Raw genomic sequence first — 16,646 nt, forward strand, 5'->3', positions numbered from 1 at the left:
GGCTTGTTGACAGGAAATGGTAGAAAATATTATTCTTCAACCTGACCCCAAGGTTTAGCAACTCTGGGCAAAGGCAGGTGGGAGGAGAAGGAAGGTACGGCCTGGTAAAATGAAGGTGGGGGAATTGTTTGTTTCTTGAGGATGAGTCGATTGTTGTCTAATATCTAATATAAATTGTATTTAACAATGGTGGGCTTTATTTTTGGTTCTTTGGACCTAATAGGAGGATTTCTAAGAGGTGCCACAAATTAAGTTGGGCAAGTAACCAACCATGTCCTAATACCAGGTAATGTATTGCTGTTTGTAGGTAAAGTATGGTCAGGACTGAAGCCAAGTGGAAAACCAGAGTGTGGAGTTGGAAACTAAGGCAGAACATTGTTGTATGGGCATGGGAGTACAGAACGTGTTAGGAGAAGGTTGCTTCTCAATGGGCATCACACCTGGAGCCTGTCCTAGACATTTGGGATGCCAGCCCTCAAGGACTGACCCTCCAGCCTTTTCCAGCCAGTGGTGCTACCGTCCCCTGCCTCAGTCAGGAGAGCTCATTGAGAGACTATGTGAGCAGGACTCAGTGACTGCAGCCAAGCAAGACTTGTGACTGAGAAAAACACCAACTGGAGTGACCTTGGGGAACAGATAAAACAAGGGCTGACTTTATAGCCCTGGGTTAGAGGGTTGTGGAAAAATGAGCACGTAAACCTTCAGAGGTATTATGGATTGAACTGTGTCCTCCAAAAAATGTGTGTCAACTTGGCTAGGCCATGATTTCCAATATTATGTGATTCACCATTTTGTGGTCTGATGTGATTACCCTGAGTGTTATAAATCCTAACCTCTGTGATGTTAATGAGGCAGGAATAGAGGCAGTTATGTTAATGAGGTGGGACTCAATCTACAGGATTATGTTGTATCTTGAGTCAATGTCTTTTGAAATATAAAAGAGAGAATCAGAATCAAGCAGAGAAGAGAGGAGAGGGATCTCATACCGCCCAGAAAGAAGTGCTCGGGCAGAGTGTATCTTTGGACCCAGGGTCCCTGTGCTAAGAAGCTCCTAGACCAGTGGAAGACTGATGACAGGGACCTTCCCCCAGAGCCAACAGAGAGAGAGAAAGCCTTCCCCTGGAGCTGGTGCAGTGAATTCGAGCTTCTAACCTCCTAAACTATGAGCGAATAAATTTCTGCTTGTTAAAGCCATCCACTTATAGTATTTCTGTTATGGCAGTGCCAGATAGCTAAGAGAATTTGGAAGAAATTGGTAATATCATAAAAAATATAGTTTTTGGTTAAGCTGAATGGGGGCAGGGGAGTGTTCTTTGAAAGAGCAGAGGAAGGGACTCAGAATGATTTCCCAGTGATGATGAGAGTTAAGAAGTGGCACTGTGGGACAGTAGAGCAAGCAGTCCTCCTGCTAATGATCAAGCCCCAGCCCTTTCCCTTGAGAACTGGGACAGCTTGGTCAAGCCACTTAACCTTTCTGAGCCTATTACCTCACCAGTGAAATGGCGAATCAGGTTGGTGTGAGGATTGGCACTACTGGATATAACAACTCTGTCCAATAGAATTTCTGTGATGATTATAATTGGGCTGTCCAAAATGGTAGCCACTGGCCACATGTGGTTATTGAGCTCTTGAAATGTAGCTAAGGAACTGAAAATTAATAATTTTATTGTATTTAAATAGCCACATGTGGCCAGTGGCTACCATGTTGGAGAAAACCCAACCCAGTGCCGTTGAGTCGATTCCGACTCAGAGAACACGGTTAAATAATGTGCTGATAACAGTGTCTGTGGTATGGTAGGCGCACGGTACTTCTTGCTGTGATGGTTGTTATTCTTGTTGATATGTGTAATACTGTGGTCCTGAAGATTATTTTCCAAAATGCAGTTTCTGCTGATGGAGATACAACAAGGATCACAGGGTTAAAGGAATCTATAAATTGGGAACCTGGTGTCGCTAGGGGTGAAGATCTGTCCCTGGCCCTGAAGACCCAAGGAAAGGGTTACTGTCAAGGTTGGAAGGGTGACCAGGTGGAAGGAGCCTCTAACCTTCAGGTCTGGTCCCCAAGGCAGCTACAGTGGTTTGCCCTTTATGTGTTCCTGTACCCAAGTGTTTAGAAAACAGCATTTTCTATATGCCACAAACTGACTTTTTTAGATAAGCATATAAATTAGGAAGACTATGAAATATGTAGCTAAGTTGAGATTTTTATCAACATTCCCTGTAATAATGGCTTTATATATTTAAGTGTTTGGTGATATTTCTTAGCCATCTGAGTCCCATATGGCTCAGTTTATAAAGAGGCGGCACAGACACTTTGGACTTACTTGTCAAACTCAACAGTCAATCACTTCTCTTCCATAAACATTTAAGACTGTGTGTACTTGGGAAGGGAGTTAGCATGTGTGGAGACCTGGGGTCAATCTGTTTCATTGGTAGTACAGACTGGACTTACTATAAGAGCCACCCTTATGCTGTATCCATTTGACAGGTTTGGCATTGCTTCCATCGTGATAAGACATTTGTTTCTTGGATGGAGGATGCACTTCTGTCATTTTAATGCAAACATACTTTTAGACATAAATCATGTAATTGCATCCCCATGTAAAAGGTAGATTCCTAAATGCTGATGAAGAAGCTTAGCATAGATGCAGTCTCCCCATTTCCAGATGGAGGGTGCTCTGTTTGAGCGTCATAGCCCCTTCTGAATTTTGTCCTAGAGAAGGTACTTTCCTTCCGAGCTGAGTGTTGCAGGAGTCCACATTCCCTTGTGTGAGGTCAAGGGAACGGGAAATACGACCTAGCTGTGTGCTAGGGAGCCCTGCCTTCGGTTCTCCCCTGTAGCCAGCTCCCTTAAGTATTTAACAGCAGTATTCTAATATCACCATCCCTTTTTTATTTGCGGTGACTTGCTGGGATGACAGTGATTTTAGTTACAGTAATTAGGTCACCCTTCATGGAGCCAGGATATTTTAAGTGCCTCTTTAAGGAATATTGTTGCAGATCGGTAATTTTACAATTGGATATTCGTGTGCAACTTTATTAAATGTAATCTGTCTTTTAAATGTTGCCCTTTTACAGTTATATATTTCTAATTGTTGCTGTAAATGCATTATCACTTTGAAATTAATTAATTTTTCCATTTTGGCTGCCTGCAGTATAATAATCACTAATGAGAAACTCATAGGGATTAATTCTCAACACAGTGACCCCTACTGGTAAAGCTGTGTCTTTGCTGCCTTCCTCCTCAAGGTCTTGTGATGACTCCAAGGACAGGTCTGGCATTGTGGGGGTACTGGAACAGAAGTGCTTGTCCCTTCCTCCTCCAATTTCTGATAAAATAAAATAATAGGTAAATGGACGTAGGATTATTTTTTAGTGTTCTAAAAAAAAAAATAAAAGACACAGGATTCTTCAGGTAGCTGCTCGCAAACGTCTTAAAGGAAACTAATGTTTGTTGAGAGCTTTCTAATAATGAAGTCGCATTGTGCGTGCATCCTCTGTGTGTTTTCCTGTCGCACTGTCTTTCTTCTATGTAATCAAAATACCTTAAAATTGTACTTTGCATAAAAAACATATGTATGCTTTAATGTATACTGTACATTAGTGTATATATTTATTCATACATATTACTCTGTGACTCTCTGGGTGGTGCAAATGGGTAAGTGCCTGACTACTAGCTGAAAGGTTGATGGTTTGAACCCACCCACGGGCACCTTAAAAGACAGGCCTGGCGATCTGCTTCCGAAAGGTCATAGCCTTGAAACTCCTATGGAGCAGAGTTGTACTCTGCACAGATGGGATCACCATCAGTCGGAATCAACTCAATGGCAAACAATAACAACAACATTGCTCTGTGGGATTGTATTTACAAAATGAGTCATATTGTATTATACGGTGATTTAAGAGATTTTCAAGGGTAATTTTAACTATTTGCGATTGTTGCTTTGCCTGCTGGTTATGGAATCATAACATGCTCCCAAGTAAAATGCACATTGGAGGTTTTGACCAGGCACCATGATGCTTTGTATATCAATATAAACCAAAACCAAACTAAACCCATTGCTGTCAAATCGATTCCGACTCATAGGACCCTACCGGACAGAGTAGAACTACATCATAGGGTTTCCAAGGAGTGGCTGGTAGAGTCAAACTGCTGACCTTTTGGTTAGCAGCCGAGCACTTAACCACTACTCCACCAGGACTCCATATACGTCTTTATTTGTTCCTCACAACAGTTCTGCAATCTGCAATGTTAGAATTATTATCCTTATTCTGCACTTAAGAAGTGCAGAGAGCTACCTAGCTTGTTCAGGAAAACAACAGAGCCAGCCTTCAAAGCTTGCACTGGCTGCTCCCAAATTCGTTTCCTTTGTCAAATGCACCACTGTGCCCCTGCCATGCACACTAGTTGTGTAGTTATGTGTCATTAAAATGTTTGAAAGTACGTTCATGAAATTAGGACTGCCCCCCTCTTTTTTTTTTTTCCATATAAGCTTTCAGTTCTGGTAAACAACATCTTAGCCAGAGTTCCTAGGTCCAAGCCAGCCCCTTGTGGCTCGGTATGTAAATTTGAAGCTGAGCACAGTCACGTGCCTCTTAGGGTGTTTTGTGCAACCAAATATTTGTGTTGGCAGGTAACAGTAGAAAGAATATCATGTGTTAGGGTAGCAAGAGCTTAGCAGATGTTTTAGGGAACTGCTTTTTCAAATCATTTCACATTAAAAAAATGGCTTGAGTTTGTAGACCTTCTGGAATGATTGGGTTACGTTTCCTGTGGCCGTGTAAAGCCAGCCATTGTGCTGAGTTTTAACAGATGTGCAGCTACCCTGCTAATGGATGGGACTGCAACGCCCGTCCTGTTGCAAAGTTATAAATTACAACTAGAAAAAGCACAAATGTCATTCTTCTAACCTTCGGGAAAGCCAAGCTGGGTAATTCTGCCCTTGAATAACCCGCAGCGGGGTGATTTATAGTTGTACAATTTAAAACATAATGAAGGAGATAATAGATGTTGATTTGTTCTTTAAATTAGTGTTTTAGAAAAATACTTTTTTTTCTCCTTCTTTAAATATCTGCAGCTGACTACACTCTAGATACTATCAAGGACAAAACCCCCTGTTTAACTCTTTACTGGTATATTGGTGTATCACGTAAAAGGCAAAGGGAGTAGAAAGCAAGGCCTTTTTATGTATTGGGAGGAGGAAATATGATTTTCAAAGTGGAACAGCATATTCTCTGCTAATCTAAATATTTTGAGACTCCTGTGTCAAGACTGAATTTTCTGGCTGCCTTGCTCTCGCCAGTCTAGCTATGTTAGAAAACTGGACTCTTAAGACTCCTTCTGTGGTTGGAGACCCTGGTGGCGTAGTAGTTAAGAACTATGGCTACTAACGAAAAAGCTGGCAGTTCATATCCACCAGGCGTTTCTTGGAGACCCTATGGGACAGTTCTACCCTGGTCTGTAGGGTCACTGTGAGTTGGAATCGACTTGATGGAAGCGGGTTTGGTTTTTTGGTTTTGGTGGTTGGGTCACACTGAGCTTTCCTGCAGAGATCCCCACAGAAGGAACCAGTGGCAGAAGGAACCAGGGACTGGGCTCCTCTTCACCCCCTGAAGACCTCCCCCGGCCCCACACAGCTTCAAACATTCTTACTTTCCAGGATTATTACTTGCTTTTGTTCTATTCATCATCCTTCAATTCTGCCTAGAGCTTTAAAGTTTACTGTGTTTTCTCAATCCAGAGATGGCTGGAGGATACGGTAGACTGGAAAAAAGCAACAGATTTAGAATCACTGGGCGTATATTCAAAACCCAGTTTCCACCTCTTTTATAGTTGTAAAATACTACAGTTATTCAGCCTCTCTTTCTACATTAGTCAGATGCTTTGGGTTGCAAGGTATTAACACCTATTTAAAAGTGGCTGAAATAATAACGGATTGTTTTCCTCACAAATCAAGAAGTCCTGAAGCAGCCAAGGGTGTGTTTTTCTATCATATGGGCAGGTCCCCTGTGATTGTTTTGTCTTTCCCCTCATGGTTGCAAGATGGCTGCAACAGTTCCAACCATCACTTTTTGTATGATAAGGTCTGAAGGCAGGATGGGAAGGGTGGAGCCCCTCCTTGCATACCTTTCTCCTTTATCAAGGAGGAGAAAATTTTGTCTCAGAGCTATGCTCCCGAGGAGACATCCCCTCAGCTCCCACTGGCCAGGATTGAGTCACCTGTCCATCTCCTAGCTGCAAGGGAGTCTGGAAATGTGTGAAACAGGCATCTTGTGCCTCTAGAGTAGGAGACAAACTCTTCTGGCAAGGAAAAATACTGGGGCCATGGCTTTTGAACAGGCATTATTGAATATTGTATAGTTTTCTGTCAAGTGGAAAGGCTATCTATTTTATATGATGGTTGTAAAAACAAGAGAGAATTAAATGGAATGCACTTGGTCTTAACTGGTCCCATTCACCCCACCAGTCTTACCTCAAGCCACTGCTAGCCCCGTTCTCCTTTCTTCCCCAGGGTTTTTAAACATATTATTCTCCAACACTCGGAATAGAACACTCCTCCCTACCTTCACTCCAAGTTACTTTCTACTTATCCTTCAAAACTCAATCTAAATATAACAGCCTCCAGAAAGCATTTTGTGGTCTCTCAGATTAGGTCAAAATTTGATCAAGTCTAGAGCTATTGTCTAGAATACTGTCTGGCACTCAATAAATGTGTGCTGAATGAATTAATGCATAAATAAATGAATGAGTGAAGAAATGGATGACTATAATTTAAAAAATAATTGCTGAAGCTTCTTATTTAATGCCTGTCTTCCCCTCTCTGAAAGGTGGTGTTTTACCTTGCTCACTACTGTATCCCTGGTCCATAAAGGAAATGCTCAGTAAATATTTGTAAATGAATAAATGAAAGATGATCAGGTGCTTAATAAATGGCGGCCGTTAACCTATTCACTATCGTTAGTCTTTTCAAGATCAGCAGGGGATTATAGTTCAGAATGTGTAAATGAAGAAATGGATGAGGCTAGGGGACTTGTCAGAGTCACCTGAGTAGTAGATAGGAAAACTATATATCAATACCAGAACTCAGGATCCCCAGACTTACAGTCAAGTGCAGTATAAGGGTTCTACCCAAAGGTGTGTGTATGGAGGGAAAATATCTAAAGAAGGAGCAGCAAGGGTGTGATGGTTAAGGTTGTGTTTCATCTTGGCTGGGCCATGATTCTCAGTGGTTTGGCAGTTATATAATAATGTAATTTGGCAGTTATATATTGATGTAGTCATCCTCCATGATGTGATCTGTTGTGATCAGCCAATCAGTTATAAGGGGAGTTTCTTTGCGGGTGTGGCCTATATCCAATATATATACAGATGTTCTAACAGAGCTTGCTTACTTTCTCTGGACCCTGCATCCAGCTCCTCATCATCTGACCTCCAGTTCTTGGGACTTGAGCCAGTGGCCTGCTGTCTGACCTGCTGATCTTGGGTTCATCAGCCTTGTAGCTATGTGAGTCAGGAGAAGCCTCCAGCCTGACGCCTGGCCCTTGGGATTTGCTAGCCTCCATATCCTGGTGAACCATTGCCTTGAGATAAACCTTTCTCTCTCTCTTTTTATATATATATATACACACACACTTCACTGATTTTGCCCTTCTAGAAAACTCAGCCTAAGATCAAGGGGTAGGAGAAAGGATGAGCTTTAGAGCTAGCCAGCCCTTGGATCGAATCCCAGCTCCATCCTGCACTAACTCTTGGGCAAGTTTCCTAACCTGATTGAAACTACGCTTTCTTGTATGTCAAGCTGGGATATAATGTGTACCTGAGGTAGTGGTGTTGAGGATTAAAGGAAATCATCAATGCCTGGCATCCAGAATGTGCTTGTGGCTGTTAGTTGCTGTCTAGTTGACTCCAACTCATGTCATGTACAACAGAATGAAATACTGCCTGGTCCTGTACCTGCTTCACTATTTTTGGTGTGCTGAAGTCCACTGTTGCATCCACTCTGTATTTTGAATGATCACCAGGCCTTTCCTCCTAGTCCCTCTTAACCTGGAAGCTCCACTGAAACCTGTACATGATACGTGACCCTGTTGGTATTTGAAATACCATTGCCCATCTGTCCATTAGTCATACTCTGGTGGCTTGCATGTTGCTGTGATGCTGGAAGCTATGCTTACTGATATTTCAAATAACAGCAGGGTCACCTGTGGTGGACAGGTGAGAACATGCTTAATTCAATCTTAACTATTATTATTGCCTTGTGTTGAGAATTAAAGATCATGGATATATAGCATTCAGAGCATGCTAGCTACTCTATAAACATTAACTATTGTCATCCTTATCATCATTTTTTTTTTTTTTTAAGATAAGAGTTGATTCTCTTCCCATTGCTTATAGATGCGTGTTTTCCTAGTGATGGCGACCGTGTTGGTCATAGAAAGTCTGATTCTCCCTGTGAACATTAATCATAAAAACACTGTACAAACTTGAATAACCGTTGAGGCCAAATATAACCTGATAACTAGTTGGTTTTGCAGTTTTCTTAAGCCTTCCTCGCTGCTTCTCTTACCACCACTCATAGCACACTGTAGCTTTGAGGAGAGATTGGCCTTTTGTTAAAAACAAAGAGAAAGTGAACGTATCTGGCCTTGTGAGGCCATATTACCTCCTTGTCCTATTTTCTCTGCCTTGCTTTTACAATGTTTTAAGTCTGACTGAGCCTTTGTTCCAAATGAGCACTGGGAGGCGGAAGACTGACTATCTGACCTTAATATGTGTGACAAATTATTTAATGAACATTTAACCAAGATTTGAAATCCCCCTCCTTTTATCTCCCTCACTTCGTTTTCTTCTGTGCACCCTTCGGCATTTCAGTAACGCAAAGCCTCTGTAAAGGCACGTTCTGTTGGACTCCCTTTCTAGCTCTTTTATTACTTTTTCTAATTTAAGTTAGTAGTGCCTTCTTTGATCTTCCTTCTTTTAGTTTCCTTTTCTCCAATTTCATACTTCTTTCCAGGATGATTTTTGGCTGCAATGCAGTTTGGGGTATTGGATGCCAAAGCGATTAAACAGATGCCAGGAATTGGTGTTGCCCCATGATGATGATGTTGCCAAAATGTTTCTTCTATGAACATTGATTTTTATTTTTTATAACTTAGTGGACACATTGATTTTCCCCTGTGAGGTATAAGGTAATGTTTTTCTAGCAACAAGAAAGAGCACTTGAATCTGGTACTATGAATTGTTCAGCAATTGAAATCTACCCCCTTTTTATTACACTAAGATAAATGAGTACTGTGAACATCAGTAAGGGTGAGGAGATAGGGTGGGCCATGGAATGTTACATGAGAGCCTACTCTGTGCTAGGACCCATGTTAATGGGTTTACCTCTCTATATTTGTCTTGTTTAATTTAATTTTAGCATTCGCTGCACTGAAATTATTCTGGGTCTCTGAGCAAGTCATGTACCCTCTCTGGGTCTCAGTTTTCTTACCTGTAAAATGAGTTGGTTAACAAAGATTAGCACCTTTATTTTGGATTTTGGATCTTACAGAATAGTATAATTTGGAAGGAAATAAAAAAGGGAGATTAACACAGAGTTGCAGGTTTTTTTTAATTTTACCAATTTTGATTAAAAACCAACCGACCACCATCAATTAGCACCATCATTTCATAAAAGAAAAGGTATTTTAATGCCAAAAATTGTAGACAGGGCATGATTGTGGGACAAAAAGCAGTCCTTTCGGTGGAATATTCAAGTTAAGGGAAAATATATTACAGTGTCATTGTTAACACTTTTTTCATTGTTGAAAATGTTGGGCTTACACATGGGAATGACCAACCTAGATGACACCAAAGGTACCATTTCAGCTCCAGAATTCTTCTGTGCATCTTTTGGATCCCAGGTTTCAGAGCTGTAGTTAAGCTAACTTCATCAAAGCATGCAAGCTGAGAAAGAAATGGAAAGAGTCTACTAGCAAGACAGAAGTCACTGTCCATTATAACCTAATCACAGAAGTGACATCTCGTTACTTTTGCAGTATTCTGTTTGTTAGAGGCAAATCACTAGGTTCTGTGCACATTCAAAGGGAGAGGATTACACAAGGGTGTAAATTCCAGGGGGCAGCGATGACTGAGTGCCACCTTAGAGGCTGCTTGCCACGCTACAAGTTCCGCTTTTTTTTTTTTTGGTGCCTTTTGGTGGGCTATCTGGTGGCAGATTTATTCATAGGCCTTGAAAATACTACTTGGAGTTGAGGCCTAACGTTTGTTATTGATGGGCTGTGTCTTTGCCTTGCTGTTCTCCTGTTTGCTAACTTTCTGCATTCTTCTTGTCTTCCCTCTTCCTAGGCTGAGAAAAGTACGAAATACACCCATTTTTTTTTTTAAATATATTTATGCATTTCTGCCTCGTGATGGGAGATAAGATTTAGTCCTTTAATAAGAAAGCTTATGAAAAGAATAAAGAAACGTGTGGATTATGTTTCCTAAAGTCAAATATTTGTTTTCATGCTGCTTTAGTACAGAGGACCCATGTTAATCTATGGCCCAAATTTTCTTCTTAAAGAAACGGTATGGCTGAGTTTTGATCTGAGTTTCAGAAATTAGCCAGAGAGTCTGGAGTTTGTTTTTTTTTTTTTTTTAAGTCACAAAGCTAGATAAGGTTTGCCAATCTTTGCAAGCCTGTGTAGAGCATCATCCTACATATTTCAGGCTTATATATAATCATTCGGGCTTTTATTTGTTGTTGTGTTGGGGTTTGCTTTAAATAGGAAGCTTTAAAGGAAAAAAAAACTTAGAAAATATTGCCTTTTATTTTGCTATTTTCAGAAGATATTGTAGTGATTGATTTTGAATGCTGAAATTTGGTTTTCATATTATAAAACTACCCTTTTAAAATATATAATGGGTAAGAGAGTATCTTATTTAGTAAGATTCAAATTTCCCCTGTGAAATATGGAGTACTTTTACTGAGCTGGGGCTTTTTGCTTCTCCACATACTACCTTGTGTGGAATCTGCACCACTTTAAACATTTCATCCTTGAGTTTCATATGATGGGGTCTCTTTAATCATTTACATTTTGAAAAAAGAAAGTGAAATATTCTTTCAGAAGCCAAAGTAATCCACGAGAATGTATGGTGTTTGTTCAGCTGGATATCTTATTTATTTGAAGTACTGAGAGAAATCTCTTCTGACTGCTCAAAAAAGGAAGAATAAACAGTAAGAGTGTCCAAGTAATCTGAGCTAGAAAGTCCCTTCTTTCAGAGAAAAGTTATAAAAAGTATATTTGCTAGATCCAAAAAAAATACTGTATATCAACTACTGAGACCTGCATACTGTTTTCTTAGTATTCTCACTCTTTAAAAGGAAAAAAAAAAAAAAAAAAACACTAAAATCTGAGAACTTTAAAAATTTTTTGATATTTTAATATTCCTAGGCAGGTGAATGCACTAAGTCTGTTCTTTCTTCTTAGAACATAACATCTCTTGTTGGATTTTGTGTCTGCTGTGTGCCATTTGTCTCTTGGTTAACTTTCTATAATTATAAAAAAAGAAAAAAAAAAGCAAGTAATGAAGTTAGCATCAGTGAAATTTCGACATCAGTCATGAGTAGATTTCCTATGAGGAAGATATTAAGAAGATGTAAACAAACAAACAAAAACCCCAACAAGACACTAAATATTTCCAAAGAATTAGATTCTGGAATATGCCCAGTCATGAAAATAATATAGTTCTCTTCTCTTGCTGTTCTCTCTGTTCCAACCATTAGGACCAACCAGTTACTGTTCAGTCTGCTTGAACTCATGGTGACCCCCATGTGTGTCAGAGTAGAACTATGCTCCATAGAATTTTCAATGGCTTTTTTTTTTTTGGAAGTAAATCACCAGACGTTTCTTTCGAGGCACCTCTGGGGGGACTCCAACGTTTTGCTTAGCAACTGAGCACATTTAATCATTTGTACCACCCAGGGACTCCAACCATTAGGAAGGAAATGGTGTCATGGATTGAATTGCATTTCCTCAAAATATCTGTCGACTTGACTTGGTCATGATTCCCAGTATTGTATGATTCTCTACCATTTTGCCATCTGATGTGATTTCCCGGTGTGTGGTAAATCCTATCATGACGATGTTAATGAGGTGGATTAGCAGCGGTTGTATTGATGAGATCTACAAGATTAGATAATGTTTTAAGCCAGTCTCTTTTGAGATACAAAAGAGAGAAGCGAGCAGAGAGACATGGGGACCTCATACCACCAGGAAAGCAGCACCAGGAGCAAAGCTTATCCTTTGGACTCAGGGTCCCTGTGCCTGAGAAGCTCCTCAACCAGGGAACGACTGATTGGAAGGACCTTCCTCCAGAGCTGACAGAGAAAGCCTTCCCCTGGAGCTGATGCCCTCCCTGAATTTGGACCCGTAGCCTACTAGACTGTGAGAGAATAAATTTCTCTTTGTTAAAACCATCCACTTGTGGTATTTTTGTTATAGCAGCACTAGATGACTAAGGCAGATGATAGATATATTTCTTGTGGATGAAAAATTGGGGAAAATAACAGGATTCCTTAATTATTAATCTGGATTGGTCTTTTCTGTGATCTGTGATCCAGTTTGCATCCCTGTCCCTTCTCCACCTCTGAGCTTCTATATCACATCATCTAGTGTCCCAATGTCACATTGTCTCATTACCAGACTAAAGGCTCTGTCGGGTTAATATTTGAGCCCACAGTGGAGACTTTTTCCATCTGAAGCCCAAAAATAAATAAATAAATAATTGAACTCACTTTTTTCAAGTCTGCCTGAACATTGACATGTCCCCATGTCAATCTGTGGAGTGAAGCTTTGAAACAGATTTGATACAGCTGTGTGGGAGATTCGTTGTGAGTTTTCCTTGAACAACTGTGTGCTCTATAGGACTAAATCACAAAGACAGCCAGTGATAATAAAAACAGCAACTTGCATATATTAGGCACTGAATTTCTATCAAGCCCTGTTCTAAATGCCTTTCGTTTGTCGACTTGTTTATCTCCCAGTCGCACACGAGCATTACGAGGTGGGTCTGAGCCAGACGAGCACGTGCATCTCAGCTTTGTTGAAGACGAGGCAGTGTGATATAGCAGAGAGGCCATGAGCTTTAGAGTTGTCAAAGCCAGGCCCTGAAACCCGGCCCTTCCCTACAGTGACCATGAAGTTGTAGGCAAGTCACACAGCCTCCCTGGACCTGAGATTTGTGTCTTCTCTGAAAAATGGAGAAAGTGGTTCCTACCTATTTGGGTTGTTGGGGGATTAGTTAACATTTATAAAGGCACAAACCTGTGGCACATAGTAGGCACTCGAGATGCCAATTGTCTTTATATCCTTGGCTAATGTGAACTCTCCTGAAATCTTAGTGATTTTTAAGGATATGCAGGCAGCTATTGCCAAAGATAGTGTCTGTTACCTGAGCCCAAAACATACAGAGCTAAGCTATGCATCCTTTAAATCTGAATTCCAAGGAAAACCCCTGAGGAAATGCTGTCATTTCTTCCTTTTGGTGATGAAATTATAACAAAATGTATTGTTGGGGCTCCAACAATACACATAGTCCAAATTTGTGTATTTTTGAACCATCTTAGCTCTTTGGTTAGCATATCAACTTCTCCAGTTATAGTGACTCTAATACATTTTATGCACCTTTTTTCTATGGTTGTTCTGTCTTTAAGTCACCTTAGACACCTTTTCTAGAAGCAGGTCCAATATAAATTAATAAGGTAATTTAAGTTCAAGTATAGACATACCTCACGGAATCTCTTAATAATACCAAACCAAACCAAATGCAACTCTATCTTGGTCTGTATTTTCAGACATGTTTCTGTATTGTCCACACTCAACAAAAGTGATTATGTAATACCCTTTGAAAAATGGGTATTTTAATAAAACTATACTGTCTTCAAAATTTTTAAAAGCTTACACCATTTTTCAACTTTTTTTTTCACCTGAGGGTGCATGCCAGATGGCAAATCTTTTAATCAGATATGTATGGTTTTGTGTGTGTGTGTATGCATTTAATCACAGTTCTTCAAGGACCTAGTAAATACATACACATTTCTTTTGTCTTTTTCTTTCTAAACTACTGTCTTTCCCCTATGCCCACTGTTGTTACCAGGGAGCTATTTATATCTTAAATATACCAAAAACCAAACCAAACCCACTGCCATCGAGCTGATTCCGACTCATAGCGACCCTATAGGACAGAGTAGAACTGCCCAATAGAGTTTCCAAGGAGCGCCTGGTGGATTTGAACTGCCGACCTCTTGGTTAGCAGCCGTAGCACTTAACCACTGCGCCACCAGGGTTTCCATCTTAAATATGTATTTGTAAAAAATGTATTTATTTCTTATTCATTTCATTTAAGATGGTTTGCAAAAACAACAGCAGCTAGCAATGGCAATCAATGCCAATGGACTTGTATACCGTAAACACTCTATAAATGAGTTTGTTTAAGGTAGATAGGCATATACATTTAGAATATCAGTTGTGTATATGGCGAGGATTAAGCCAGTTATTTCAGCTCTGCCATTTTGATCCTGAGAATTTTTTTTTTTAACTCTGTGTTTATGAATAAAACATTTTAATCAGACCTATAATACCAACAGTGATCAATGTTTTTCATGGAAGTATAGTACAGGGTGAATTCCATTAAGTCAATTAAATTGCTTGATCAAGTTTCTAGCCAGTAAAAAGATGGTTGAACTGTTTCTAAATTTTTTATTTTATTTTATCGGAATCCTTATCACCAGGATCAATTTTTTTCCATATGTATTTTAAGATGAATATTTAATTCATCTGTTTTCTCTACATACTGAAGTTTAGAGCTTTTGGGGTTGTGAGTTTTCTTTTGTGGCCAATATTTCTCCCAAGTCCACCCTTTTTGATTTTGCAAATATAAAATTCACCATGTACAGTTTTTGTTAACAAAATCTTTATTTCAACCTGAATTATATGCTCTTAATTTGATAAATGGCCAATATTCATTTCTTAGCTAATACATAAGGAAACCCTCAGCAATTCTACTTCAGTATTCCAGGGTTTCTCAGTTATTCAGGATTCATTCATGGGCATTTGCTAATCAAGTTCTTCCCCAAACTTCGGTGACTAGGATGACTTTGGATACTTTGCCTTTCTATGCTGAGGCAGAGCGAATAGCAAATGACAGACCAAGGTGTCTTATGTTACTCTAGGACAGTGCCTTTCAAACTTTTATGACCACTACCCAGAGGTTTTTTTTTTTTTTAATGCCGCAATCCAGGAACGTACACCAAAATCAAACCAAACCTGTTGTCGTCCAGTTGTGACCCTATGTAGAGCTGCCCCATAGGGTTTCCAGGGAGAGGCTGGTGGATTCAAACTGCCGACCATTTGGTAAGCAGTTGAGCACTTAACCACTGTGCTACCAGGGCTGCCCAGTAATGTATACCTATGCCTATGTATGTATGTGTATGTGTAAAATGCATATGTATCTATGTGTATATATAACGTGTGTAAACATATATATGATATATATATATTTATATATGGAGCCCTGGTGGCACAGTGGTTAAGCACTCAACTGCTTCCAAAAAGGTCGGTGGCTTAAGTCCACCAGACGCTTCAAAGGAGAAAGGTGTGGCAGTCTGCTTCCGTAAAGATTTACAGCCTTAGAAACCCTGTGGCGGCAGTTCTACTCTGTCCTATAGGGTCGCTATGAGTTGGAATCAGGTTTGGTTTTTGGTTTTACTGTATGCTAGGACCTGTGCTATATTCTTTATCTATTTATCCTTTGAGATTGGCATTCCTTGTTATTATCAAGAGAATTTGGAGGGAATAAATAATGTGCTTGAGACCCCATAACTAAAAGGTAATGGGGTAGGCATTCAGGTGGTTTCCAGTGGACCGGAATCCCATGGCCCCTGTTGGCTCCAGGTTGTGTCTGGGTTTCAGAAAGATCATTCTCACGGCAGCAGGAAAGCAGGTTGGGAAGAGGCAGACATTTTTATCATTGAGACCGATGTATGGCTGAAAGAGTTGGCCATTTAGACATGTTGTGAGTCTATATAGTGTTGGGGGCAGGAAGAGAAGAGAAATAATACCTTAAATATTGCAGAAGTAGAAATAACTTGAGATATTTACTGAATATGGGAAATCAAGGGGCAGGGATACATATGGGATATGTGTGTTTGTGGATGAATTTGTTGATATACACATATATGTTTGTATGTATAAAAGAACTAACAAATAAGTAAAGGAAAATATCAGATACATAAGTTTTATTTATTAACAAAATATTATTGTGTCTGGTATTTTTTCTTTTTAGCAACAGCATTAAATTCTTGCCTTAAGGATATTTGATAGAGCTAATATGGGAATGTATCTTAAAATAATTTAACATATTTTTTCTTCAGATAGATAGTTTTTTTTCTATCAATGATTACTAAAATTATGAATATGAGGCATCTCCAAAAAATCTTGATACATCTTAAAACTAATGATGTAAGACATTGTAAGACGAGAATATTTAGAATATCCACACATGTCACTTTGATAATATATATAAAAATTATCATGCATATTCATAATTTATATAGCTGTGGCCTTTTAGTGAATACCAACATTAACAAACCGTGTTAACATGA

The 16,646-nt window shown here is 39.6% G+C and overlaps 1 protein-coding gene across 5 annotated transcripts in view; it reads left to right on the forward strand.

Annotated features, from left to right (window-relative positions):
* WWOX (WW domain containing oxidoreductase) overlaps positions 1-16,646 on the forward strand; it is a 1,109,212-nt gene that overhangs the window by 352,396 nt on the left and 740,170 nt on the right. The window contains exon 9 of one of the 5 annotated variants that reach the window (XM_049864763.1): positions 308-11,536. The exons of the other annotated variants lie outside the window; for them this stretch is intronic. Coding sequence (XP_049720720.1) covers positions 308-328 — 21 coding nt within the window. The 3' untranslated portion in view covers positions 329-11,536. Of the gene's footprint in view, positions 1-307; positions 11,537-16,646 lie in introns of those variants that run through there. 5 annotated transcript variants of the gene reach the window in all.

The sequence above is a fragment of the Elephas maximus genome, chromosome 21 (genome assembly GCF_024166365.1).
Source record: "Elephas maximus indicus isolate mEleMax1 chromosome 21, mEleMax1 primary haplotype, whole genome shotgun sequence".
Taxonomy (NCBI): Eukaryota; Metazoa; Chordata; class Mammalia; order Proboscidea; family Elephantidae; genus Elephas; species Elephas maximus.